Source organism: Corvus cornix, chromosome 3 (assembly GCF_000738735.6).
Source record: "Corvus cornix cornix isolate S_Up_H32 chromosome 3, ASM73873v5, whole genome shotgun sequence".
In the NCBI taxonomy this organism is placed as follows: domain Eukaryota; kingdom Metazoa; phylum Chordata; class Aves; order Passeriformes; family Corvidae; genus Corvus; species Corvus cornix.
The window spans coordinates 93,215,328-93,242,591 of NC_047056.1; the positions used below are offsets into that span (position 1 = coordinate 93,215,328).

General features: G+C 34.0%; 1 protein-coding gene across 1 annotated transcript in view; it reads left to right on the plus strand.

Annotated features, from left to right (window-relative positions):
• CSMD1 (CUB and Sushi multiple domains 1) overlaps positions 1-27,264 on the plus strand; it is a 1,117,781-nt gene that overhangs the window by 985,036 nt on the left and 105,481 nt on the right. Inside the window, exons 40-46 of the mRNA XM_039568608.1 lie at positions 1,232-1,348; positions 5,203-5,412; positions 17,036-17,224; positions 22,319-22,496; positions 24,371-24,516; positions 25,906-25,986; positions 26,132-26,278. Of these exons, the coding sequence (XP_039424542.1) occupies positions 1,232-1,348; positions 5,203-5,412; positions 17,036-17,224; positions 22,319-22,496; positions 24,371-24,516; positions 25,906-25,986; positions 26,132-26,278 (1,068 nt within the window). The remainder of the gene's footprint in view (positions 1-1,231; positions 1,349-5,202; positions 5,413-17,035; positions 17,225-22,318; positions 22,497-24,370; positions 24,517-25,905; positions 25,987-26,131; positions 26,279-27,264) is intronic.

Genomic DNA, 27,264 nt, shown 5'->3' on the forward strand with positions numbered 1-27,264 from the left:
ATATTGGGATGATATTGAACAGCACTAATGTGAAATGGTTTTAGAGATTCCTTGTCAAGTTGAGCCCATATATTATTTTGTATTGTCAACTTCTACAGAAGCAATCACTTCTGATTGATATGAAAGCAGTGCATTTCCTTCAAATCAGTTTTAGAAATGGAAAACTTATTCAAGGAGGGGTGTTTTGGGCTTTGGGAACTTTTGTTGTTTCTTTTCTTTTTGTTTCACCCTTATGTTTCACCTTGCATACTAAATATAGTTCCTTTTTGCAAACATTAAACTCATTGAATTATGATATCCCGGGAGCTAAAATACCCCTAAGAGAAAAAACAAACCCTTAAAATATGATCCTCCCTTTTCTCTCATCTCTAACACTTAAAATGTTGATTTCTATAGAATGCAAGCCAAAATCAGTACAATTATTACAACAGAGAGTAACACAATGTTACAATTGTGTTATCAGATCATGTATCAATGTAATGCCTGGAATGCAGACTCACAGGCCTTAAAGTAATGATTCCTCAAATAATAAATATAAATTACAGCATTCTAATTTGATTTCTTGAAGTTATTCTTACTTCATATTACTGTCCTAGCATATGTGTAAGCTCAGCCACTTTTTTGCAGGTTGCTTCAAGTATTTACAGCTTAGCTTTATGTCATCCTAAGTGATGCAAATGGGTTTTCAATTTCCAGACATATGAATTTGCTGAATAGAAGCATACCAATTGAAAGCAAAGAATACTTCTGTTATGCAGCAAGTCTATCCTCTTTCTGAATTGAAGCAAAAACTCTGGTGGGGTTTCTGTTTGCTTCTTTGTTTTTAAATTCAAGTGTAATTTTGGTTATATTGAGTAATAGATCTGTTGCATCATTATTTGGGATCATAATTCAGTTTAATTTCAGATTTTTTCCTCTGATTGTGAAACATATCTCAACATATCACCCGACATTTTTAACAGTAACTGCCAAGCTGAGGCAATGGGTTGCCTGGTCTATATGTGCAATTACACATTTGTAGTTATATTACAGGGAACATATCACCTTACACAAAGATTTTGATCTCAATCAAATCCTTTTTTTTCCTCCTTCATGACGAGTTTTTTGACTGTGATAAATTTCACTGCTTTTGGGTCACGGGAATAAAATGGAAAACCCATTTTGAATTAAACATATGTCAAATATTAGGAAATAATAAAAGATACAGTGATTTTCTTTTTGTTTTTAATAGCTAAATGTGGTGGAACACTGACAAACATGGCTGGTGTGATCCTGAGCCCAGGTTTTCCTGGAAATTACCCTAGCAACTTAGATTGTACATGGAAAATTTTATTGCCTATTGGATATGGTAAGTAAACTTATATTGGAAAAGCAATTATTTGTAATCATCAGATTGAAATATATATATGAGTATTATGGTTTCCAATATGAAGTAGATTTTATCCAGTGAATGTATTGTGAACCCTTACATAATTATTTGCTATCTTTGAAATGAAACTGGTTGTCAATTTTTAAATGTGACTTTGCCAAAGCAACTTTTTATTAACTCACACTGTCTCAGAAACTGATTTCAAAGCAAGTGAAATCTGTGGCATGAAGATATATCAGATGAAATAAATAATGTGACTTCTAAATTAAATTTGTAAATTTTGTTCTCCAAGTGATTTAACAGTAATTTATGTTCTATAAAAATAGACAAAGCCTCACTTCTAGAACTATGAATTTGGTTAAAAGCATTCTCAAAATGTGTTCCAAATCCTAGATTACAGTTGCCAACTTAGAATCTTTCTAGGTTTACATTAAAACTATTGTCATACAGAAAATATCTTCACAAATAAGTAATAACTATGTTGAAAAGGTAATGATAGATAATAAGAGATCTCTAAGTTCATGTATAAAACACAGTCTTCTATCATTATCAGAACTGAAATAGGAATAAGTTTTCTTGCTGTGAAACTTCATGTCCCATACTGTAAATTCAATGCCAATGCTCAATAAGAAAATTAATTTTAAAAACTTGTTACAAAATTCCCTATTCTTATCCGAGGAAATTCGTTTATTTTTCATTTTCTCCATTTGCATTCATAACAGGGATTTTTGTAGTGAGATGTACTACTTTCATAGTATTTCACTAAGTTAATATGTAGAAATACTTTGCTGCTGTTTAGAATAGTGTCCTTTATCAGTGAACACCTGGTAAAACTGATGCATCATAGTTATGGATAGCCTTAGTAGCCTTAGATATCCTTATAGATGTAGGAGAACCAAGACAGAACATCCTTTGCTAGTTTTGATATTCCCCAGCTACATTTGCAGGAAACAAAAATGATAAGCAATGTCATCCTACTTAGGTTATTGCAATACTGCCTTTGAAAAACAGTCCTTTGTATTTCTCAGAGTTGCTCTTTTTCTTTAAGCTTTTTCAGGTAGAAAATGTTTCATGAATTAATTGCACAAGAGCATCTTGTATCTTTTTATTATTTTTCTCACTTTTCTGAAAGTCTCTGGTGGTGGTAATTCTATAAGTAGAAAAGACAATAGTTTTATTTAGTAAGGGTTTTAACAGGTAAAAGGTATTCATAGCACTGATCTATCATTGTCTTCAAAAATACTACAAAAGACATTTTTTACCATCAAGTCCCTACAGCAATATTTTTCCCGAAGTATTTGTTAAATAATCCACATATAATATCTTTATATGAGGTTTAAAATTGCAATCGATGTGATCTTTCACAATGTACTCCTACTGAAACATCTTGGATATTATTTTAATTAAAAGTATAAGCTTGTCTACTGAAAAGCTGCTTGTATACTTGCATTCTATTGTATCGAAACAACTGTGTGCTTAAACAAAGTCTAACAATAAAATTGTGGGAGCTAAATGTGTCCCAAAATGTAGTGCTCTCTTCATTACATGAAAATACATCAGTCATGTAAAAGAAGACACTACTAAAATCCAAATATTTTAAAATAAAAAAATGTATTTTTTCAAGTGAGTTGTTGTGATTTTGAAATTTTCTCAGGTAGCTGTTAATTAATTAACATTTCTAAAAACAATTAGCTCAGCTTGGAATTTTCTTTATTCACAGTACCTTCAAGTGAGAGAGGAAGTTCTGTTGAGATTAGAGCAGGAAGTAATATAATTATAGTTTGACCAGATAATGATTTATTTCCTGTAGCTATCAGTTTTATTCCATGTAATTTTATGTAAGAAATAGTTTAGTGTAGAAAAATTTTTCTTTGACATATCAAATTGACATTTGCAAATTGTATAAACTTGGACTTAAGGCTTGAGGGGACACATACAGTGTGTTCTCTAATTGAAATTAGCATGTTTGAAACTACTTTAAGTAGGTTTGTTTTTTTTTTTTTTAATTACCTTTAAACCTATTTTTTGACTTTTAAAACACAAAGCCTTTCTATACTGAATATATACAAATGGACATAGAAATTCCTTTTCAGGGATCAAATTAGAATGATTCAGTTTTAAAGGTACTCCATGGCTCATCAGAGACTATTTCATAACAGTACTTTTATTTAAATACCTAAACAATTATTCGGGCTCTATATAAATATGCCAAATTTGATTATCTGCTTGTAACTTTCACAATTTAGGTATAACGTTAAGTGGCTGCTCAATTCTTTATCATTTCTATGGTGTTGGCATCCAGTCTCTGTTGGAAATCACTAGCCATGATACTGAAGTCAAGATGTTTCCAGGCTGCTTGGTGTCCTTACCCCATCTCAGATCCCGAGAGTATTGTAAAATTAGTGACTTCATTCAAGTCAGACTAACCATATCCGACATCATACAGAGATGGCTGATATTGTGACTCTGATATGTTTGGTGTGTACCTCTCTATTGATAGCATTGTGTTAAGTGTTCTTATTCAGCAGCCAAAATACTTGATTTCATACCTCCCATTTTTCATAGGTCAGAGAAGGTACTAGAACTAAATAGCCCATATTTTTACAAGTGTTCTATAAAACCCAGTTTATTTGGTATCTTATTTAATTCCTCTTGTAGAAAAAAAAATTCTTTTTTATACAATTGATTCAATCTTAAACCACAGAGATGAAGAAATCAGCTATAAACAAGACTGAGTGAATTACCCTGGTAATCTATTACCGTGGTAATTAGTCTATAATGGTCTCCCCTGGAATGAAGAATATGTCTCTACTGCTAAGTAAGAATGTCAAGCAGAGTTAAGGCATTGAATATTTCACACTGCTTTGTTGGCTCATTCAGTAACTCTGTTTTATTCTATTACAGCTGGTTCTTCACCGTCTACTAGAGCAATGTTAGGCCCAAAAAGTGCAGTTGCAAGTTACTTGGTACTAGGCTTCCAAACCAGGGATTCATCCCTCACTTCTGTTTTGATATGATACATAGGCATGGTTTAAGACTGGATTTCAAGTCCTTAGTCCACATGAAGTAGTGCCAGAACTTCAAAACAGTTCTTCCCATGAGATTATGTTTATAATTCCAACTGTTCAGCATTTTTTGAATGCTTAAAGGCCTTGTTCAAGCACTTGATTCCCAGAGAGGGTTTGTGGTAAATTCTCTGGAGTTAGCACCTGTAAACAGTCTGTAGTTCGGTGCATCTTATAGGGCTGCATGCAGGGTAAAATGGCTCTGAAGGCACACTGGCCCAAGTTAGAGGGAAAAGGAGACAAATATAGGTGACAAGGGGCAGGACAAACAAAGTAGAGTAGATAGTTGGAACTAGGTAGGTAAACTTCCGCCTCTGAAATGTCACTCTGTTAGTAACCTTCCTGGGTGCTGAGCTGATCCTGAGCCTCTGTGAGAGGCCTTGGCCCGGCTACAGGGATGCACTTGGGATGGCAGAGTCCCAGCCATGCCATGGCACAGCAGGATTTATGATTTGCCCCTCCCTTGAGTCTTTATGTTGACTAGTTTAGGAATATGAAAAATCCCTGGTGTTGACTTTGTGACTTTATGGCTTACTTTCATTTGTCCCTTCATGTGTGGTTATGATATTTATTGGTAACCAAAAAAATTGGAAACTATAACTCTTATAATATTTGCAGCTATTTCTTTAACTTAAGCATCCCATTTTGAATAGTGACTAAAATAAAAGCATAGTGCCTGTAACAACTAGTATATTTTTTTTTAATTTACATGCTGTAGTATTAAGCAACATGAGTTATAAAATTTTTCTTTCTTTCTCAATGCTGCAGGTGCACACATTCAGTTTCTGAATTTCTCTACTGAAGCAAATCATGATTTCCTTGAAATTCAGAATGGGCCTCACCACACCAGTTCTATGATCGGCCAGTTTAGTGGAACGGAACTCCCATCACCCTTGCTAAGTACTACTCATGAAACACTTGTCCATTTTTATAGTGATCACTCAGAAAACAGGCAAGGATTTAAGTTGACATACCAAGGTAAGTACAAACTAGCACAATGATCTTTATGGTTAGAAAGGAAAAATAAAATTTTAATTGTTTTTTATTATTATTTTAGAAGATATATTTGGCATATACTATATACCATTTTAAAATCTGTGGATTGTTCAATAAATAGGTTGGAATTTTTAAAATTGAAATTGTGTTGAATTGGAATCTTTGTTCTATTGATGTAAAAGCCTGAAAACAAGGTGATGTTATTTGCCAAAAGTCACATAGCTGATAACCCTTCCCATCCCATTAAGTTGTACTGTTACCGAACCTTACTACTAATATTCACTGCCTTGTTTTCCCATTTATATAATCTTTTTATGTTTATTACAATGATAGAAGTTATTTTAAATATGCAGATGAAAAGTTTAATAATTCGTATGTTATGTATTTGCAGTCTAGACTTCTGTGAAAATTACCCAGAAATGAAAAAATGCCAGATAACACATTCTATATCTATTTTCAAACACATACAATCAGTATTTAAAAATGTGAACTTCTTTTGGTCTCTTACTGTTGGCTTTTTCATCGTCTTCATTGTTTGTTTGTTTATTTGTTTGTTTTCCCATTGGTGACAATAAAACATCATTAGTTTGTGCATATTTTTGAACTGTTAAAATAGTCTTGCTGTCAACTGTTGAGCCCCATTGCAGGATCTGAACAGTTTAACAAAATTTAATGGCTGGTTTAATTCTCAGATATCTGTGAGGGAATTCATGCCACCTTATTCTAGGATCTTAATTTGGGTAACTTGGTTATATGTTGTGCTTTAATACCAGTGGGCAGTTAAACACCACACAACTACTCACTCACCTCCTGCCCACTCCAGTGGGATGGGGGAAGAGGAAAGGAATACTAAAAGCAAGAAAGCTTCGGGGCCAAGACAAAAAACATTGTTTAATAAGTGAAGGATAAGGTGAAGAAGAGAGAGAGAAAACAAAATGATTTAAAGGCAGCTACTCACCACCTCCCACAGGCATATTGATGCACAGCCAAATATGGCTAATGTCCCTAGTTCCCCTCTTTTCCCTTTTGTTGCTGAGCACAACTTCATGTGGTATGGAAGATCTCTTGTTAGTTCAGGTCATCTGCCTGGTTGTGTCCTGACCCAACCTATTGTACAATCCCAATTTATTTACTGGGAGAGCATAGTGGGAGATAGAGATGACCTCGATGTTGTTCAGCAAAAGCCAGAACACTAGTGTGTTATCAGTATTATTTTGGCCACAAACCTAAGACACAGCACCATATGAGCTGCTATGAAGACAGCGAACTCTATAATTTCCAGGCCCAGTACAGCACTTATTTGCATACACACATATGTATACATTTATAGTTAGATCATATCTATGGAGTCAATGGACAGAGAGGAAGATTCTGAACACCTGAATTAGGCTAATAAAGCATGCCCACAGAGAAGTCATGACTCTGTTGTCTGTAGAATTTTGTTCTATCATATAGTCTCATAAGTATGGAATATCCTCACATCATACCTACCTACTATTAGTTTTCCTCTGGGCAGTCAAAAATGATTGTGATTGGCAAGTTACAGAAATGACAAAGAAGTAAAATACAAAGTCATGTGATATATTTTCGATATATTCTCCAGTACTCTTTTTTCTGGTTCTAATTAGAGTGTTTTTCCTTGCTATAACAGGGTCTTCCTGACTAACAGCATTTTCTGTGCTGAAACTAGTAGTTAAATCTTACATTGTTTGTAGACTGTATAACATGTTCTTCTAGAGGCAGTGTTGTAGCTTACTCAACAAGTGCATGGTTTTATTGCTCTTTTCTTCTATTCTTCCCTTTCTTACTTTGTCCAGTAGGACTAATTGGTCTGTTCAGAAATAAATGAGAATGTGATGAAGAGGGCATGATACAATAGGAACTTCTGGTTTTTGGTTCATTCTAACCATCTCTTGTTAAAATCAGTTACTTTTTTGATAAGTTGCATGCTTTCTACTTCTCCCACTTGCAACTTGTCAGCTGACAACAAACATACGATCATGACTACCTCAATGAAAGTGTAAAATTTTATCCTATTACGTAAATGTAGGAAAAGCAATTAACTTAAAACCAGAACAATGTATTATGAAATATTACATTTTTTCATTACATGAGCCTTATAATAAAATATCTTTTAAGTGATGAAGATTGTGTTAGTAGTATTCTCAAAATAAAAGAAAATTTACAAAAAAGTGTTGTTCATCGAATTTCAGAAACCTGTAGTAGTATTTTCCAAGTACTTATAGAAAAAACCCAGAAAAAATATTAAGTTCTCAACAATAGTAATAATTTGATAGGACATTTCATAGCTAAGTTATTAGTCTAATAGTTATAATAGTAGAATAGAAAAATCAGAACCAAGAAAAAGATACAGTTAATTTAACTGATATTTGAGTCACTCTAATTTCAAATAAAAAATATAACTAGTATTTATCTCGTTTCACAAAAAGTGTAGTTATGGGTGTATTTGCATTACCAAATGCATAGACATTCATCCAGTTTTATGCTTCCCATGAGTGAGAAGCAAAGCAATTTCTTCTGTAAAGATGACTCATTCAGTTCATTTTAATGTATTACCCTTTACCTATAAAGAGACAGTATTGTAGTGTATGTATTTACGTGTGTGTGTGTGTGTGTATGCATATATATATGTATGTTAAAAAATTTATGGGTTTAAAACATTAAAAAAACCCCATAACATAATCCACTTCAAAAAAAATGAAGTGCTGGAAAAAATGAATTATTCTCAAAGGTACTTATGATTTATTGATTTATTGATTTTTGTTTTCTAATGTGGAAAGTTGTAACACTGTCGTGTTCAATTTTTAAGCGATTAGGATCTACCAGCTAAGCTCACTCTATTGAATTTATTGTTGACTTACATTCTGTTTTCTACTTCGTTTTCTTCATTTTACAGATATGGGACTTTTCTTCTTTAAAAATTAATTGTCTTGCATGTGTTTATTTTTCTTTACAAAGCCGAAACTCTCTCTGTTGCCTCTGAGACCGCAGATTGCGCTAGCCATTTCTACTGTGAAGATCTAGCAATTCTCTGATCACCATAGCTTCATTCAGCCAAAATAACTTGCTCAACATCATTTAGAACATATAGAAAATCGTACACTCAATTAGATATCCATAATCTACAAACTTCAGAAAGTATTATGTTTCAGTTTATTCCTTGTTCTTCTCTTGTACTCTGAAAGAAAATGCTGGTGGTTTACAATTGAGCAATTTTATTGTCTGCTTTATTTTTTATCATACAAGATATATGTTGGTTTTGATAGCTGACTTTTCTTTTCTTGTTCCACATCTGTTGCCCTTGATATTTAGTTATCTTTTCTTATGGGCGGTCTCTGGACTTTCCTACTCTTTTTAGTATTATATTACTCAGTAACTCTCTCTTCCTCTTAGACTATCTACAATTGCTGAAACTCGATGTAAAAAATAATTCTTCGCTACTCAATGTTTCTCTTTTCCTTCTCCAATCTTCCCTAGTAGAAGTGTTGTTTTCCTTTCAGTAAATCAAATGCCATACAAGCCTTAGCCTGATTTGTTGTTGATGGAACTGAGCACTGTTTTGTTTTCTGGCTGTAACGCTACTGAATATACCTTTGTTATGCAGTTTTGAAACCATGGGCTGATTTCAGTTAAATTTCACAGTTCTGAAATAAAGCCCTTATTGAAAAGAAAGATGCAGCATTACTCCATAAATACCAATTCTGTTTGACTTGCTGGCTACCCAATCAAAATATTCTTTGTCACAACTCAATTTAGTATGCAGTGTCTTCCGTAACTGCTAATCATGGGATATAAATGTGGGAGGGAAACAAAATATGAGAGCTTGGTATGGGCGTCACATTCAAAATCGTATTATGGGCAAAAGGAATCATGCCATATATGGAAAGCAAAGAATTTATTTTTAGTCCAATTGATGCTCACACAGTTAATTTGTCCACTTTTGTCATTTCTAGAAATGAATTTGCAAAGCAAAGCAGTTGGAGCTAAGTTCCTGACATCTTTACACATTTAAGCAGATGGGTTTTTTCAGACTGCTTCTAATTGATCTCATTTTAGGATGTCCTAATGTACTGTGATTGAGGAAAAAAAGTTTTATAAGTAAAAAACATTGCTTTTCTAATAGTGAAATTAATTTAATTTACTCTTAAAAAAAAAAGAAGAATAGGCAAAAGGAATCCATAGTTACAGTAACATTTGCCAAATCCATACTAGTTGTCTTAGTGAATGTGTTGCATATTAGGAGTGCCCACAAACTTACATAGCTTAAGTCAAATCCCTTTTAATATAAATTTAAATACAACAGATCAGGTTAAAGATTAAATCTGTGTTTTTTACTGTATGGTACTAAACACAGTTCAGTTCAAGGACTGATTTTTTTAAGTGAAAATAATTGCCTTTTCTGCTAACCAGAATAGGTAAGGACACTGAGGTAGCAGACTTTTTTTGCCAGGTATTTACCTTTTTTGTAGATATCAATCTAAAATAAAGGGAGATGAGTGATGGCTGTGCTTATTCAATCAAGCTTGCATGCTATAAAAAAAAAGAAGTTTTCTAGAGATCTTAGCATCTTATGAAGGATAAGTTTTTGATAACCCCTCATCTCAAGGGAAAGCAAAGAATATGAATTTTGTAGAGTGAATTATGAAATTAATAATGCTTTTTCTCAATTTTTCTACTGATTTTCTGAAGGCAGTAAACGGTTGTGAGATAGAATCTTAATATAGCTTGGGATTGTACTCTGAACACATTATTTTTAGGAAGAAAAGTGCATGCGCACTGAGAACTGTGAAATATTTTCTACCCATACTTGTAGGGAGCTAGTGCTGGGCCTTAAGCCTGTGAATTCTCACAGCATGGGATTTGAATATATAACCTAAATCACTTAGTGTGTATTTCTCAATGCATTAAAAAGCTTTGTCTCCTTAGCAGAACCCTAGGGAAATTACAGCTCTCAGTACTATTGCTGATCAGATCTTTTTTGGTTTTTTGATATTTTCATGTTCTCCTTCCCTTCAGCTTTGCAATTGCAATACATAGGGAATGGTGGGTATTTCATTATGTTAAAGGTGGATTACTGAATTTCTGTGTGTTGTGGAACCTTTTGTTTCACTTGTAGCAAGAAGGAAGTTCATAGTGATTGCATGTTGAACTACTGGAAGAAGTTAGAATAAATTTTATAATATATTATTTTTGGTTTTTTGCAAAATAATGAAAGGACTTTAAAGAGCCTAATTTTTTAAAGAGCAACATTTAAGTTTATTTTCATTCTTTCTACTGTTGAAATAACTATTGTACTGTTTAATTAAAAAGCAGAAGCATTGAGAAAGACTTACTTGTAATGAGTGTTGTGGTTTTGCCACCAATGTAGAACAGCAAAGAGAGGAAACAACCACAAATACTTAGAAGAGCATTTCTGTATCTCATTTGGCTGGTGATCTTGAGTTTCTGAGACCCTCATATCTGTCAAATCTTAATATCTGGGATCTAAACAGCCTCTATACACTATGTCTGAGAAGAACAGTCACGGAAGTTTGATTGGCAAGCCAAGTTATTCTAGGTCAGAAGAAATAAATAGCTTTTATGGCCTTTGAGAGATTCATAATAAAATTTAGTACACAGAAGAACACAGTTAGTCTAATGGTTCATAAGACATATTTGTGGGTTGTAATTCCTGTCCATATTAATGTTACCTCAGCTTTTAATATTTCTAGAACATCTTTTTTTTCCACGTGTCTTTCCCTTTAAGACTAGAGCTTCTTTAAGGGAAGCAGAATAAATGTTTGATTTTTATTATTTTTACTGTGGGAATCCTAGTTCCTATTTTTGGAACTGTAAGAGTATTTTCAGTCTGCTCTGAATTTCAATGTAGGAAAAAGCTGAATATGAAGTAATAATCTTATTCTCATACATTTGAGAGTTTGAGCAATATGTTCCAGAAAATGCAAAGAAAAAAGTTCTAATTTCCTTCACTTTCTTCCACAAACACTCATGCACATACAAAACATGATTTAACATGTTAAATCCAATGGTCTTTATCTGGAAAAAAGATGATTATGATGGTGCTTTTGAGTAATAGGAATCATGGAATGAAAAGGGGATTGTTGAAAAATTATTGCATTTTAAAATGGTTTCAGATGATGTCCTAAATCGGGAATGCTAAAGGAAACAAAGTACAATCTTTTGAGGGCCTTGTAGCAAATTATTTTCTAACTCATTAAGTGATGTTTCGTGATTCTAGTCCTGAGTCATGGCATCTGTAAAGATTATGTCCTTTGGTGCCTACAGCAATAAACTGCGGTTCCAGATTGCCAGTCCTATCCTGGGCTGCAGCAAATTGAATCCTGGGCTTCCATAAAAAGAGGGATGGCCAGCAGATCAAGGGAGGTGATTCTCTCCCTCTGCTTTGCTCTCTTGAGACCCCACCCGGAGTGCTGCATTCAACTCTGGTGCTTCAAACACAAGAGAGGCATGGCCCTGTTAAAGTGGGTCCAGAGGAAGACTACGAAATAAGCAGCAGGCTGGAGCACCTCTTCTGTGAAGAAAGGCTGAGAGAGTTGGAGTTCAGCCTGGAAATGAGAAGGTTCAGGGAATCCTTACAGTGGCCTTTCAGTATTTAAGAGGGTCTTTTATGAAAGAGGAAGAGCGGAGACATTTTACCAAGGCCTTTATTGAGAAGGGTCAGCAGAAGACAGTAGATTTAGATTGGGCGTAAGGAACGTAAGATGAGGCTGGTGAGACACTGAAACAAGAAAAGCTGTGAATGCTCCATCCCTGGAGGTCTTCAAAGTCAGGCTAGATGGCACTTTTAAAAATGTGATCTACTGAAGTATGTCCATGCCAATGGCAGGGAAGTTGGAACTAGATCAACTTTAAAGGACCCTTCCAACAAAACCCATGGTAGGCTAGTCTAGTCTAAGAAGTGGAGTTTTTTACTGAGTCTCTAGTTATACACACCATGATACTGGAGGAATGTACAATAAGCCTAAATGGAAGTTTTAAGTGAGCTATTTGTGAGCTCTCCTAGCATTTGAGTGATTGCATGCTCAATTCCCTGCTAATACCATTTTTCTGTAAAGCAGTTATTTCCATGTTTAAGTGTTACAGAAGTATGTGGCGCTTGAAAAGCAGTAAGTCACCCTAGTGTTTATGTAAGATAGAAAATACATTTGAACCATCACAACAAGATAGCAGACAATCAATTATATTTCCTTTGTGACTTACAATCTTTTTTTATCAGCGGAAAATATACTGCACAAAGAAATGACAAATGTTTATATAATTTTAAATTTCAAGTATTTGACTGCTGCCAGCATTGGAATGAAATCTTTTTCTCAGATTTCCTTTACATTTTATTTCAGGCTCTCACTAGAGTTTTTGTGTGCAGTGAAATGGAATCTCAGTTTGTAAAGCTCAGAACCAAACAAATCTTTGGGCATGACACTCATAAAAAGAGCTTTCTATTGCAAGGTGTGACATCAGAATTTCTTGGCAGTATTTGTTAGTCATGAGTACTGAGTAATGAATTGCTCTGTTAAATCACGTGTTATTGCATATATCAAAAAGACAAAGAAGAATATAATTCAAATTTATACTAAAACTGTAAAGCATGTTTCTTGAGTGGCCTGTAAATCATGATATAATAGTCACATGGATCACCTGACCAATAATTTATGAGTCATCTATAGGATTCATACCAGAAAACACAAGTAGAGTATCTCAAAGTTTTATACCTTATTTTTTAAAATAACAAATAACAAAACAAACAATTGTACTCTGCTCACATGCAAGTGCTTTCACCCCTAACTGACTGAATTTCAAATTTATGGTGATCTGCTTTAGGTACAGGTTCTACTCTTACTGAAACATATTCTAGAACAAACCCCAAAAATTTCTGTATGTGTTTTGTTTGCCTTATTTACAACAGGCAAAAAGCATAGGCATTTCTGAATAAACAGTGACTAGAATTTTCAAAGGTAGGTTTTGGTTTTTCATTTATAATCCAAATGACTGTAAGGGATGCTGTCTACAAATCTATGGGATCTGATGGGATTCTTCATCCAAGAATTCTCAAAGGGCTGGCTGATGTCATTGCAAAATATCTCTCAATGATTTTTGAGCAGTCTTGGGAATCTGGAGAGGTCCCAGCTGACTGGAAGCTGGTGAACATTGTCCCAGTTTTCAAGAAGGGCAAGAAGGAGGACCCCAGAAACTACAGGTCTGTCACTCTCACTTCAGTGCCTGGTAGAATTATGGAGAAGGTTATCCTGGAAGGTATCAAAAAGCACCAGAAAGACAACGCAGTCATTGGTCACAGCCAGCATGGCTTCATGAGAGGAAAGTCCTGCTTATCAAACCTGGTTTCATTTTATGACAAGGTAACTCACCTAGTGGATCAAGGGAAGCTGGTTTATGAGATCTATTTGGATTTCAGCAAAGCTTTTGATGCTCTCACAGGATCCTTCTGGACAAAATGTTGAGCACACAGCTGGATAAACACATCATGTCATGGGTGAGCAACTGACTCATGGGTCAGGCACAAAGGGTGACAGTGGCTGGGGTGACATCAGACTGGTGATCTGTCACTAGTGGAATGCCACAGGGCTCCATCTTAGGGCCTGTGCTCTTCTACATCTTTGTGAATGACCTGGATGCAGGACTGGAAGGGATACTGAGCAAGTTTGCAGATAAAAAAGAACTGGGAGGAGTTGTTGGCTCCCTCCAGGGCAGGAAGGCCCTGCAGAGAGACCTCAGAAAATTAGAGGATTGGGCAATCACCAACCATATGAAGTTCAACAAAGCAAAGTGCTGGGTTCTGCACCTGGGATGCATCAACCCTGGATATACAGACAGACTGGGCAATGAGATGCTGGAAAGCAGTGCCATGGAAAGGGACCTGAGGGTTCTGGTCAATGGCAAGTTGAATATGAGTGACCCTGGCAGCCAGGAGGGCCAGCCATGTCCTGGGAGGCATCAGGCACAGCATCACCAGCCAGGCAAGGGAGGGGATTTTCCTGCTCTACTCTGCTCTGCTCTGGGCGGCCTCACCTCGAGTCCTGAGGGCAGTTTTGGTCACTGCAATATTAGACAGATATTAAACTATTAGAGAGAGTCCAGAGGAGGACAATAAAGATGGTGAAGAGCCTTTAGGGGAAGTGGTATGAGGAGCTTCTGAGGCCCCTTGGTCTATTCAGCCTGGAGAAGAGGAGACAGAGGGAGACCCCATTGCAGTCTACAATTTCTTCACCACCTGCTGGCTGATGCCAGAACCACCTCCCTGAACCCAGATCAGCCACCCCTCCGGGTAACTACTCCCAGTTTATGTACCAGGCACAATGTTCTATGGTGTGGAACACCCTTTGGTCAGTTCTGGTCACCTGTCCCAGCTATGCTCCCTCCCATTTTGTTTATCAATTTTTTGCATACCACCTCACTGGCAGAGCATGAGACAAATTTAAAAAACTGAGAAGAAATAAACTATTCCCTGACAGAAACCAGGACAATACCCACCTCTTATTCCATATCGTTTTTGTCAAGCCAAATTTCAATACTCCCCAATATCCATCACCTTCCCTGTTTATCTCTTTGACACATGTACATCGTGATCACTTCCTTAGTCTATGGAACACCTCTGTCAAATCTCTCAGTATTTCCTCTCTCACCTGAGTTGTTTCTGTATTACCTTTTTATGTAGATCTATGAGAGAGGGTTTTTTTTTCTGAAATTGATTTTTAGCACTAGCTGCAAAAATTCTGCAACTGCATTAAGTACTTTCAAAACATAATCTATGAATACTATCTCATAACAAGTTAACCAATAGGGAAGGATGGTTTTCATGTGTATTCATATCCTCAAAAGCTTCTACAATCAAAGTTTAAAAATTCCAGTACTTACTGTCATTGTTCCAAAACACTGTTGTTGTAACTGTTGGGCAATGTAGTGCTGCACCTTTAAAAAAAAAAATTTGTGAGATCCCCTGACCTTCTGGAATAATTTTCTTTTCTATTTTTAAATGATTTGCTAAATAGATTTTTAAATATAGTTTAATATTTCAGTCTTAATAAGTTCTGTACTCTTAAATAATATTTCTAGTACTCTATTTTGCATAAAGATTTTGATAATAATAATATTATCTGTATTAGTACTACACAAATGATAGTAGGAGTAATAATAAAATTAAAAATTAATGAGCTATTACTAGATTTAGCACAAAATTTAATGAACCACAATTTAGGGAAAATAAACCTTTTTGTATTTCCTTTCAGTAGCAGTTAATTTTTTTTCCTTGGTTTTGAATTTCTTTTCTTAATTTTTTGTTATTTGAGAGAAGGGGGATCTGATTTTTTAGAGAATTTCGGAGTATTTCTAGTACCTCTAAATGTTTTCCAATTTTTTAGTGTTACAAACACTGAATTCTGGATTCACTGAAGGAATTAGGGAAGAGAAGAAGGCTGTCTCAAATAAATCTTCTCTTTATTGCATAGGATGACTGTAATTAGCAATGACTAAAAAACTTACTGACAGTAGCTGTACTTCAGTGAAGCATTTAAGTACAAACTTCACTTTAAGTAAGCATTTAAGCATATCTGAGGTATATGTTTAGCTTAATCTTGCTGAAATGGCTTGTTTAAATAATCTATTTCAGAATAATAGATATTCACTTATAGGATGAATATGTTCATATTGTAAAGATTAACTTCAAAAAAAAAACCCAAAATAGTTTGTTCAAGAATATGTTCGTCATATTCTCTTGCGGCATTTTTAGAGCTTGGACTTAACAACACGTGAATATAGAGCACACTGGTATTACTATTCTTGTTTGAACTTTCTTCTGACAGTAGTATTCCTTAACTGAAAATTGAATGTTCAGGGAGAGCAGGGCACTCATCTCTTTAACGCTTATTTCTTAAATGACAATTACTTACTATCTTATCTATGTGAAGTTGTTTGCAAATGATTCTGCATAACATTTTTATAAAGCAGTCTTGTTTTTGCTTCATATGGAACTGCTTACATTATCTTTATATCTTAGTAAATATTATTAATGAAAGCGCCTTCTGAATTTTCATCACACTGACTTTTATGAATTAAATGTGTTTCATTGGATAATATTTTGATGTCTTTGGTAACACAGAACCCAACATGAAATATGAGGAATCATTAAAGCAATTTTTTGCATGGTGATATATCTAAAAGTACCTTTTCCCTTCATAGATATTTGTGTAATTTTTTTTAGATCTTTATGGTGCTCTGTCGTGTTAAAGTAATTCATTAATTCTTTTCATTTTTTTTTTGTTCATGTGATTTTTTGGGCATAGTTCAATATATATTAAAAATCCAATGGATTGTGAAAATCTTATCTTTTATAAAATTTTAAGTAATGGATGACTTTGTTGTACATTACCAAAATATTTTTGTATGGTCCCAGTGGATGATTTATTTCTTGTTACATGTTAATCAATGAATTACTGGAGCTTGGCATTCCAGTGTTTACCTATTATTGAATGTATTACAGATTTTATATTAATGTGTGCTTCCTGTGTTGAGAGCTGATGAGGCAATAAAAAGTACTTCTGTTCTCTTACAGCTTACGAGTTACAGAACTGCCCCGATCCTCCTCCTTTTTTGAATGGATATATAGTCAACTCAGATTACAGTGTGGGACAGTCAGTATCATTTGAATGCTATCCTGGATATGTTTTGAGGGGGCAGCCTGTTCTCACTTGTCAACATGGAATCAACAGAAATTGGAACTATCATTTCCCCAGATGTGAAGGTAACTTTCTGGTAGTACCTTTGCTTCAGAACTCACAGTACTTTATGATTTTTGTTTACTTGTTTGTGTGCATGTAAATAATGCAGCTGTTGCTGAAGAATGGTGCCGTTCTTGTAATCTGTAGTGTAAGCAGATAAAGGCAGAATATTGTCTGCTTTAATAAATCATAAATGTTTTATGAATCATGTTCCTTGGCAGTGATTTATTGTTCCTATTAATATCTGTCAGTTGTATTGATTATGCCAATTCATGATACAACCAGAAATTATCTTAAACTCAGTGTGAAGGACTATTTCAAGAAGATACTTTTATTCAAAAGCAGTTGGTTATGGAGACAACTTTATCAATGTTTTGGAAGAAAATACAAAGTTATTAGTGCTAAAAGTTCAATATAAACAAATACAAAATATTTTTCTTCATGTTAAAAATATTGTAAAGTTTTAAAATATCCGTGAAAATTACATAAAAGTGTAAAGTGTTAATACTCAGTGTTTTTAGAATTTGTTAGAAACCTAGCCAAAGTTCAACACCTCTTATTTTTATAAAGATCATCCACCTCTTCCTTTCTTCCTAATCCTAAACTAAGCTTTTTTGGGACAGATGCCTTAGCCTGATTTTTATTACTTTCAGAGCAATTTTGTGGTGATGTACCTGCGGTGACTTATTGTCCCCCTTTTCTCACTAATAAAGCCTTGAAGGAAATTTTTCAGCTAAAGAAAGAGTATCTTTAAAAATCCTTATAATGGCTTAGGAATTTATTTTAATAATTTTAAAATACTAATTATATCTGTGTATTTTACAACTAAGACATTTCAATGGAAAAACATAATTTTCAATAAGGTTAGCAGCAATCTATCTATGATACATCTAGCAGACAGCAAACACAAAATGGCACTTCTAATTGTTTTAAGTATATATAGTCTATATAATATAAATATATACATTATATATATAGTATATGGTATACTATATATAGTTATACATATATACAAAATGTATACTATGTATATATATACTATATAGTGTATATATATTATATATATATCTACATCTACACTATATGGACATTTACATATAGGATAAGTAGGAGCATGAGTAAAAGTTGCTAAAAGAAATTTTAAGTATCCCAGATGTTTCTACTATATGTCAAATTATTATATATGTTTTAAAAATACAGCAATTCATCAGCTTGGGGTTTTTTTGGTTGGTTGGGTTAGGTTTTTTTGGTTTTTTTTTTGTTTAGGATAGGGCTATCTTGCACAGTTTTATGAACACTAAAAAAATAACTCTATATCTCTCTGACTTTCAATCATGTATTGTTTCTGATTAGCACCAGTATTCATTAAAACTGTGGTAAAAATTTGAATATGATCATATGAATATGAATAAAGACTCTCTTCTGATGAAAACATAATTAAAGTTAAATGGATTAAAGTAATAAACTGGTATACTTCATAATACTGGTTTCAGTTCACAGAGGTCTTAAAACAAAGGAAAGCACAATAACTATTCTATTTCTGGTACCTTTAAAAATATCATATGAACTTGTTGGATTATTTCCCATGACAATTAAATCATATAGAAAACAAAAAAATCACATATATTCAGTTGTATTTTCTTACCCTAAAAGAGATCAAATATATTTCATTCTACATGTGAGAATAGCACTGGGTTTCCTCTGGTTTGACCATGATTACAAACAGGTTTGGTATTGGGAGAGTATGTTTTCATGTGATCTAACACAAAATCAAGATATCTTTGGAATTGTAAAAGCACCTTAGAATAATCCATAATATTCTTGAGTAGTGATATAGATGGAGCACCAAAGGGCATATCAGCATTCTATCATTTCTTATTCCTTTTTACTCCCCAGAGAAACATGTTTCCTAAAATACATGAAGGTGTATATTAGGAGAAGTTCAGATTTTTTTATATAAGTCAGCATTTTCTGTTTTCTTAGATGAAACAAGAGTAAATAAGATATATTCAGTCTGAAATGACATGCAGGAAGTGAAATAATTAGTTTTTAATGACATGAAGACAAAGTCATTCTTACTTTTCCCTGTCCCCTCATCCAGATTGTTTTAATTCAGTGGTTTTATCTTCATTTTCTAACTCAGAGAAGGCATTCCTCTGTTACTGACATTTCTGTAATTCACAATGTACATTTGGCCTGATTCCTGTGCATGTGAATCCTATCTTCCAAGCCTACCCACAGTCATCTACATCTCCTCCACACAGCTGAGGCCTGAATGCATGCAACTCTATTGTGTGTGCAGTCGTGTACATATATAGCTACCATTTCTGAACAAACAGCAGGTTGCTTTGTGTTTTGACTGAGCATGAAGAGTTTTCTGTCTCACTTAGCACACTACTTGCTTTGTGGAAAATTAGTCTGTGTGCATGAAAACTCCACCTAGTACTGCTGAAATTATTATTATGACATATAAATGTTTGGGTTTTTTCTATAGGGAAAACAAATTGTTACTCTGATTGTTGTAATTTGAGAATGGGTCTAAGAGAGAAATCAGCAAAAGAATTAAATCTTTTTTCTAGCTATGACCAGTATTCTTAGAAGTTTGAATCAAAAACTTTCTATAGAAGATTGCACATACTTCTAAAGGCTGAGAATCCATATATGGGAGAAAATTATATTAATTTCTGCTCAAGTAATTATAGTAGAATCTTGTCATATAGTCATGCTCTAAGACCTTACTCCTGTGCAGTAAAGTTGTCGTAGTGATTTATCATAGATGTGTTGGTATAACGCATGTAATTGTCAGTAAATGACTAACTAGGTTTGTGGATCTTTGGATGGAGTTTTAAAACCATTTACTGTCTTTCCATGCACAGTGATGTGTCTGCAATTAGGTATGAATGGGCATGAGAACACATAGTATGGAATTCATTCATTTATAAATCAACATGTGGTCTACTGTTAGAATTTGCAAGTTTAGAAGACTTGATTATACGCTTACCCATTTCAAAAATCTATTTCTTCATGCCTGTCAGTCAAAGTGTAACATAACAACATCATTAATTTAGAGTGATTTGTTTATTCAAACTGAAGCTGTTTTTATCTTGAGTGAAATGTAACCTGTTATTTCTGTTTAATTTTATGTTTTCTGTGATTTTCACATATCTTTGGAGAAAGCCTAGTAACAGCTGGGTGTATTACCTATTCTACTAGAGTTTTGTTACCCGTGACACTTTTTTTCTGACACAATTTATAGATCTTTCATGGCTAACAATCATATAAGAGGGATTAGACTGTCTTTACTGAGATACAATCAATCTGCATTCCTTCTTGAGTATTAGAGAATAATGAAGGGAAAATAAAAAATGAATGCAATCATTAACACGATTAATAAACCTGTCAAAAATATAGTAAACTCAAAATATATTTAAATATAAATATACTTCAATATACAAAATATAATTCAATCAAAAAAATCCTTTATGTTAATTAGAAAGTAATATTAGTCTCAGGAATTTTCTTTCCATGTAGTAAACATAATTGTCAAGGCAGTCTTAGTTGTAAACATGGAATACTGGAGAGAGAACAGAGTAGATTTCTGAGACCAGACAATGTGACCATGGCATGAATGTAGGGGCTTAGGAAACAGTAAAAATTGGGCTTAAGTCACATTTTCGTCAGAACTCCTAGAGCTGATAGACAGTGTCAGATGCCCTTGGCCTCTACATGCAACCAGGAATCAGACAGATAGAACCAACCCTTCATTTTCCTTAGCTGGTTTCCTTTGTTGGCCACTAAAGGTTCGTGGTTCAGGAGCAGGTGCTATTCTGTTCACAGAATCACAGAATCACAAACTGGGTCAGGTTGGAAGGCATCACAGTGGGTCCTCTTGCCCAACCTCCTGCTCAAGAAGAATCATCCTATAGTACATGGCACAGGACTGTGTCCAGACAGAAAACATGCTAAATGCATCATACAAGTTAGTACTGATATGGATGAAGAAAGTGAAGCAGTTAAAGCCTCCTTAGCCTGTCCTTTAAATCCAGTGATTATTAAAAGAACTTCTCCAAAAAAGGCTACTCATCAACTAGACAGGTGACCTTCTACCACAACGGTATAGCAGCTTTAAACCATACAGAAAATTACATCCTTCCACAATTTCTCAGTCCTTCCTTTTTCCCTTTTCCTTTCCTATTTTCTCCTTTTTCCTTCTATCAATTTTTTCTCTTTTTCTTTTCCATCACTTGTTAAGTTGAAAAAGAAATGAAGAGGGTCTGAAGAAGAGTCACAGGAACCCTGAAAATAATAACATAAGCTTAATAGTAAGAGTTAATGAGAAATGTTCTAGAGCAAGACTGAGTGCCCATAAATGAGATTAAAGTCTCGCTGTAATGAGTGAGACTCATTAATTTGCACTAATGGCTGTATGTCTACTTGGATACATGCTTTCATCCATATTCAGTCACTTCCAAACTGAGACTGAAAAGAGCACATTACCACATATTTGCTACCGTTGAATAAAGTCAGCCTTTTCATAGCTTTGATTTGGCTACAGACTTCATTCAGCAAGTGTGCACAAATTTGTATCTGTATCTCCATTTTACTTGTCATAAGGATAATTAGCATACAATCTTCAAATGGATCACCATTAAAAATTACTCAAAATGTCAGAAATAAAGCATAATGGTTTTGGACTAGTGAAAGAACAATCAGCCTATTTTTTTTTCAGAATTGTATTTCAGTTCAGTTCGAGTTCAGTTGGATGGAAACATGCAAGACCTGTTTATTTATTTGGTCTTTAATCTTGAATACCAGCAAAAGGTGCCCCTTTTTAAATGGTGTGCAGACTAAGTTTCAAGAATTATACCCCAAAAAAAAAAATATTCCCAGTAGATTTTGATGGATTTTAAGAAATGAAACCTAAAAGACATCAGCATAAATTATTCTTAGAAATGTCAATATTTCTTTGAGAAGCAACCAACCAAGGAAAAGGCTGTCTTTAACACTTAGGTTGCCTTGTCTTGTGGAGCTTTAAGAATTTGGTAGCATTTTGATATTCCATTTGTAACATGAAAAACTTTTCTACTACTAATGTTACTCATTTGTTTTCTTTTCAGCTCCTTGCGGCTATAATGTAACTGCTCAGAATGGTACAGTTTATTCTCCAGGATTTCCAGATGAATACCCAAATTCCAAGGACTGTACTTGGTTAATTGTTGTACCTCCAGGCCATGGGATTTATATCAACTTTACCTTACTTCAGACTGAACCTGTGAATGACTACATTGCAGTATGGTATGCATTTTTTTGAAGTAATAGTGATTTTTTTCTGATTGATTTATCAAGTCTCACTGTCCCAAGCTACAGATTTTCTTAGTAGTGGTCTTTAGGTTGTTATACGTGCTGAAGAGCAGCATAAAACAGCTTCTAAGATTATCTGAAAAAAAAAAAAATTATCACTGTCTGAACTCTTAAAGAGTACTGTTCCAAAAGTATTTAGAAGCTCAAATTCAGTTATCAATCAGATCTTGTTTGATGTCTCTCTTTTCTAAGTGGAGGCCATGTAAGGTCAAAGTGATGTAATAACCTACACTATGTTGAATTACATGTTCCCATGAATATACAGGCAATATATGTTAGTTTTTGCAAAACTTTCTGACATCTTTAGACATTAACTAATTTAGGCATTAAGTAAGATTTTCTTAAGTTTTCTAAATATTTCAATATGCCTGATAGACATATTTTTTATATTTTCTAACCCAGAATTTCAGGCCTTGTATCTCCATGTCTTTAAGCTTCATATTGTAGGTTCCTCTTCTCTGAATCTGTGTTTCTTTCCACCCGAACCCATTCAACTTGTGACCTCAGCTGAAGGAAGAGGACTTAGAGCTGTCTAAATTCTTGTATAGGAATTTACTGCACTCAAGAGCAGGCTTAGATAATGCCAAAGGTGGTGGACATGTCATCTCTGCCTAACCCTGGTCCTTACACCACATACTGTGCAAAGTGACTTCTCATACATGCTACAGATAGTTCAGGAAAAGTTTGCACAGAATATACGATGTAACTTATTCCTGTGTGAGTCAGCTGCTCTGATCTCCCAGCTAGTCCACTATTCCTATAGCTAGTGGTGAGGTTTTTTCAGACAGGTATTTCATAGAAATGCAGAACTGTTTCTGAACAGCCATTTGGTTGCCTCTGGTATTTGCATTACCTGTAAACACGAGTGTGAAATACATGATCGATTGTCTTCTCTGGCATGTTATATATATATAATGCTTGACCTTGACTTTTTAATGATAAAACTGAGATGAATAAATATTCCTCTGAAAGACAGTGAAAAGTCAAAAGCTAACAGCTTTCAGAGACATTCTAGATTATCTCAAGCCTTCTAAAATAACATATCACAAAGGCTTTTTCATTTCGTTTAGATTTGTTACATGTAATATACAAAATAACCAGAAATAGGTGCTGTAGAGCTCAAAAAATACTTCCGGGATAAAAGCAGGGAGTTTTGTTTATTTATTCATTCACTGTTCATTCATTTATTGTTCAGGCCTAAATGTTCTATATTATGATACTGGAAATGAATGAAGCCTCATGTTACTGGAGTATATTTATTTTTGGGTATCCTATCCTACTGCTGAGAAACACAAAACACAAACATTTTTTCTGGTTTTTTCCCCTCTCTTTTTTTTTCCTTAGGACATACCTTTGAATCTTTGGAACTGCTTTAAAAGGCAGAGTAACTTGCAATTTCCACAACTCTATTTTAACCATGAGTTGAAGACTTGTAGCACCTGGGTCAAAATGCTAGAAATACGATAGCATTACAAGTCTTCTAGTTTTTGGTTTTTTCTTCATCTGATGTGTACATGAAAATTTTTGGCAGAAACACACGTTGAAAATTTCCTGCCACTACTAGATTTCTTGCCCATGTATATATAAGAACTTTTGCAAAGTAGCCTGGTCTCTAAAAAAATGTAATTGTTTGAAGTTAGAAAGAGTATTCTTTGTTGCTAGAAATAAAAAGAGGAGAAACTCATTTTAAATCATTAGGGAAAATATTTTTTCCAAAAATTTAAACTGCTCTCCAGAGAAAGAGACTGTTAATTTGAATGTTAAGAACATTAGTTTTTCAGCTGACTTTTTTATGTTTCACATTCCAGGGATGGTCCTGACCATAATTCACCTCAGCTAGGAGTTTTCAGTGGGAACACAGCTCTGGAAACAGCTTACAGTTCTACCAATCAAGTCCTCCTCAAATTTCACAGTGACTTTTCAACAGGAGGATTCTTTGTCCTCAACTTTCATGGTCAGTTTTCTTTATATAATTAATATCTAGTTACCACAATCATTTAGTGAATTTTAAAAATAGTTCTTAAATTTGTGGTTTACTGATTTACCAGGACTCATAGATTTGCTGCTTTTTTTTTTTTTCTAATAACTGTACATATGAGTTTTTTTAAATTACATATTAAAAAAATCCTAAGAATGTTAATTTGGGGCTTTTAATAAACTGTTTATCTTTAATGTTAACCATGGCCATCTAATATTGACCTTTTACTCTTTTAATTACTTTTACCCTTTTAATTACTTTTACCTATTTATTCAGTAAGATTTAACTTTCTTTACCAAAATTATTCTCCAGCTGACCATGCTTAGGGCTCATGGTCAGAAAAGTTTCTGGGATGCTATGGCAGGGTTGAGCAATAGCATAAAGACTGATATGCAGCAAAATATTTTGTTCATAGTTACATTCAGGGCTAAAGGTGGTGCAAATTAGGTGTTTAACTCAGAAGTGAAAAGCTGAACCATAACTCTAGTTCTATTTCAGACTAAGTCACCCAAAAAATATATATTGAATGGAAGATTATTAGCCTTCTGGACTGTAAATTAAAAATATACAATTAATAATTCACAAAGACTGACGTAAATGTCACAGAAAGAGAGTACCTGAAGATACATGTTTGCATGGGGAAGTCTATGTGAAATTGTTACTCAGAATCTGAAATGCTCTCCTTGTCTGTACTTTTCTCCTAAAAAGAGGTCATGATGCATGGTCACCCACTGCCCTTAACCTGAGAAGCAAAAACTAAAGTGGATAGGACTATCAAGTTGCCCAGAGAATTTCGTTCTGACAGTAACTTAGTTCCATGAAGGGGAGAGTTTTTCCTTAGTATATGCACACAATCTTTCTTTTTCTTTTGAATTTTTTAATCCAGAAGTGGCTTCTTCAACTGTTGTAGGCATTCTACTCCATTTTAGAAGCAACCATTTCAGTGGTCGCCTTCTTTATGAGATCACTCACAATTTATTGAAACAGATTTGAAAAGCAGACGAGACTTTGTTTAAAGAGTCATAGAATCATAGAATGTTTTAAATTTAAAGTTTCCTTAAAGATCATCTTGTTCCAATCACCCTGCCATGGACAGGAACATCTTCCACTAGACCAGGTTTCTCCAAACTTTATCCAACCTAGACTTGTATAATTCCTGGGATCCACAACTTCTCTCAGCAACCTGTTCCAGTACCTCACCATGCTCATGTCATGTAATGACATTTAACTTGGAAAATGTTGTAACTGAGAGACCATGAGGTTCAGTGCAGCTCTGGAAATTTGGGAGGTGTGAATATGAAATGAATTTTTTGTAAAATACGTCTTAACACACCAGTATTTAATTTTTTTCACTTAAATTTGCAGCTTATCAGCTCAGGAAGTGCCAGCCTCCACCCACAGTTCCACATGCAGATTTGTTCACAGAAGATGATGACTTTGAAATAGGTAAAAAGAGAGTATTTCTTTCTCTGTGTTCTGTTTCCCTTGAATTCTAGTTAAACTAAGCTATTTCATCTTCCACCTGATATTTTGATATACTTCTGTTTGAAGGATTTTTTGAGGCTTAACTTTTTTTCAATACTTTTTTCAGGAGATTTTGTGAAGTACAGGTGCCATCCTGGTTTCACCCTTGTTGGACAAAATATATTAACCTGCAAACTGAATGCACAGTTGCAGTTTGAAGGATCTTCTCCATCCTGTGAAGGTAAATATATACTTGCATGGTGTGTATATCATTAATATGCATCCTACATAAAGCATCAAAATTTTAGGCACTATCTTCTCGTTGGTGTTTAAAAGAAAATTTTCCATTTACTTCTTTAATATCTAAGAAATGCACATGTTTTTATATATTGGGCCCTAAGAATTTTAGACAGAAATTTTATTCTTTAGAACCAATGAGAAGTGGTTTTAACTATTTGTCTCCACCATTACTGAAACAATGATTTCTAAAATAATTTTTTAAAATATTTTATATTGCTTCATATCAAACCAAAGATTTGTTTTTACTTTTGAAGAATACTAAAAATATGAGTTTAAATTAATATTTCAAAATAAAATAAGAAATCGTTCTCTGTGCTTGAAAAATACGGTGATGTTTTATAACAAAGTCACAAGAAAAAGCTGTTCTAAAATAATCTTTCACCTATTCATATTGTGTTCATAATTACAGCATTTCCAACAAGGAACTAAAAAAATTAATATGAATGATGCTTAGATATGCATTTATATATAATTTCTTCATCTTCATGGAAAAGAAGTTTATCTTGGAAATTTGTATTCAGTCTTCCAAGTTTCATTTTCCAAAATATGTTTTTTGGGTTTTTTTTCTTCATTTTGTTTCATTTTCTTAAATAGTGGATGACAAAAATGTTTTGAAATGTGGAAAAATTGATCAAGAAAGCATCTGTAGAATTTTTGTTCTGAAGTACCTCAAAATTTTGGGGGAAAAAGTTACTGATAAGATGCTATCATTAAAATTTAAGGAAATCAAAAAGTGAACAGAAGTTCTCATATTCAGTATTTTGTATTATCCAGGTTTAGTTTTCATCTATAATATGCAATTGAGGATGGGGCATCTTCTATATCATGAGGTAAAAATATCCATATGCACAAGAGGTAGTGCTGGAAGCACAACAATTGTGACACTTTAATAATAGTTGTATGTGTATCTTCCTTTCTGTTACCCTGGTTCTCTATTTCCATTATTTAAAAATTAATAAA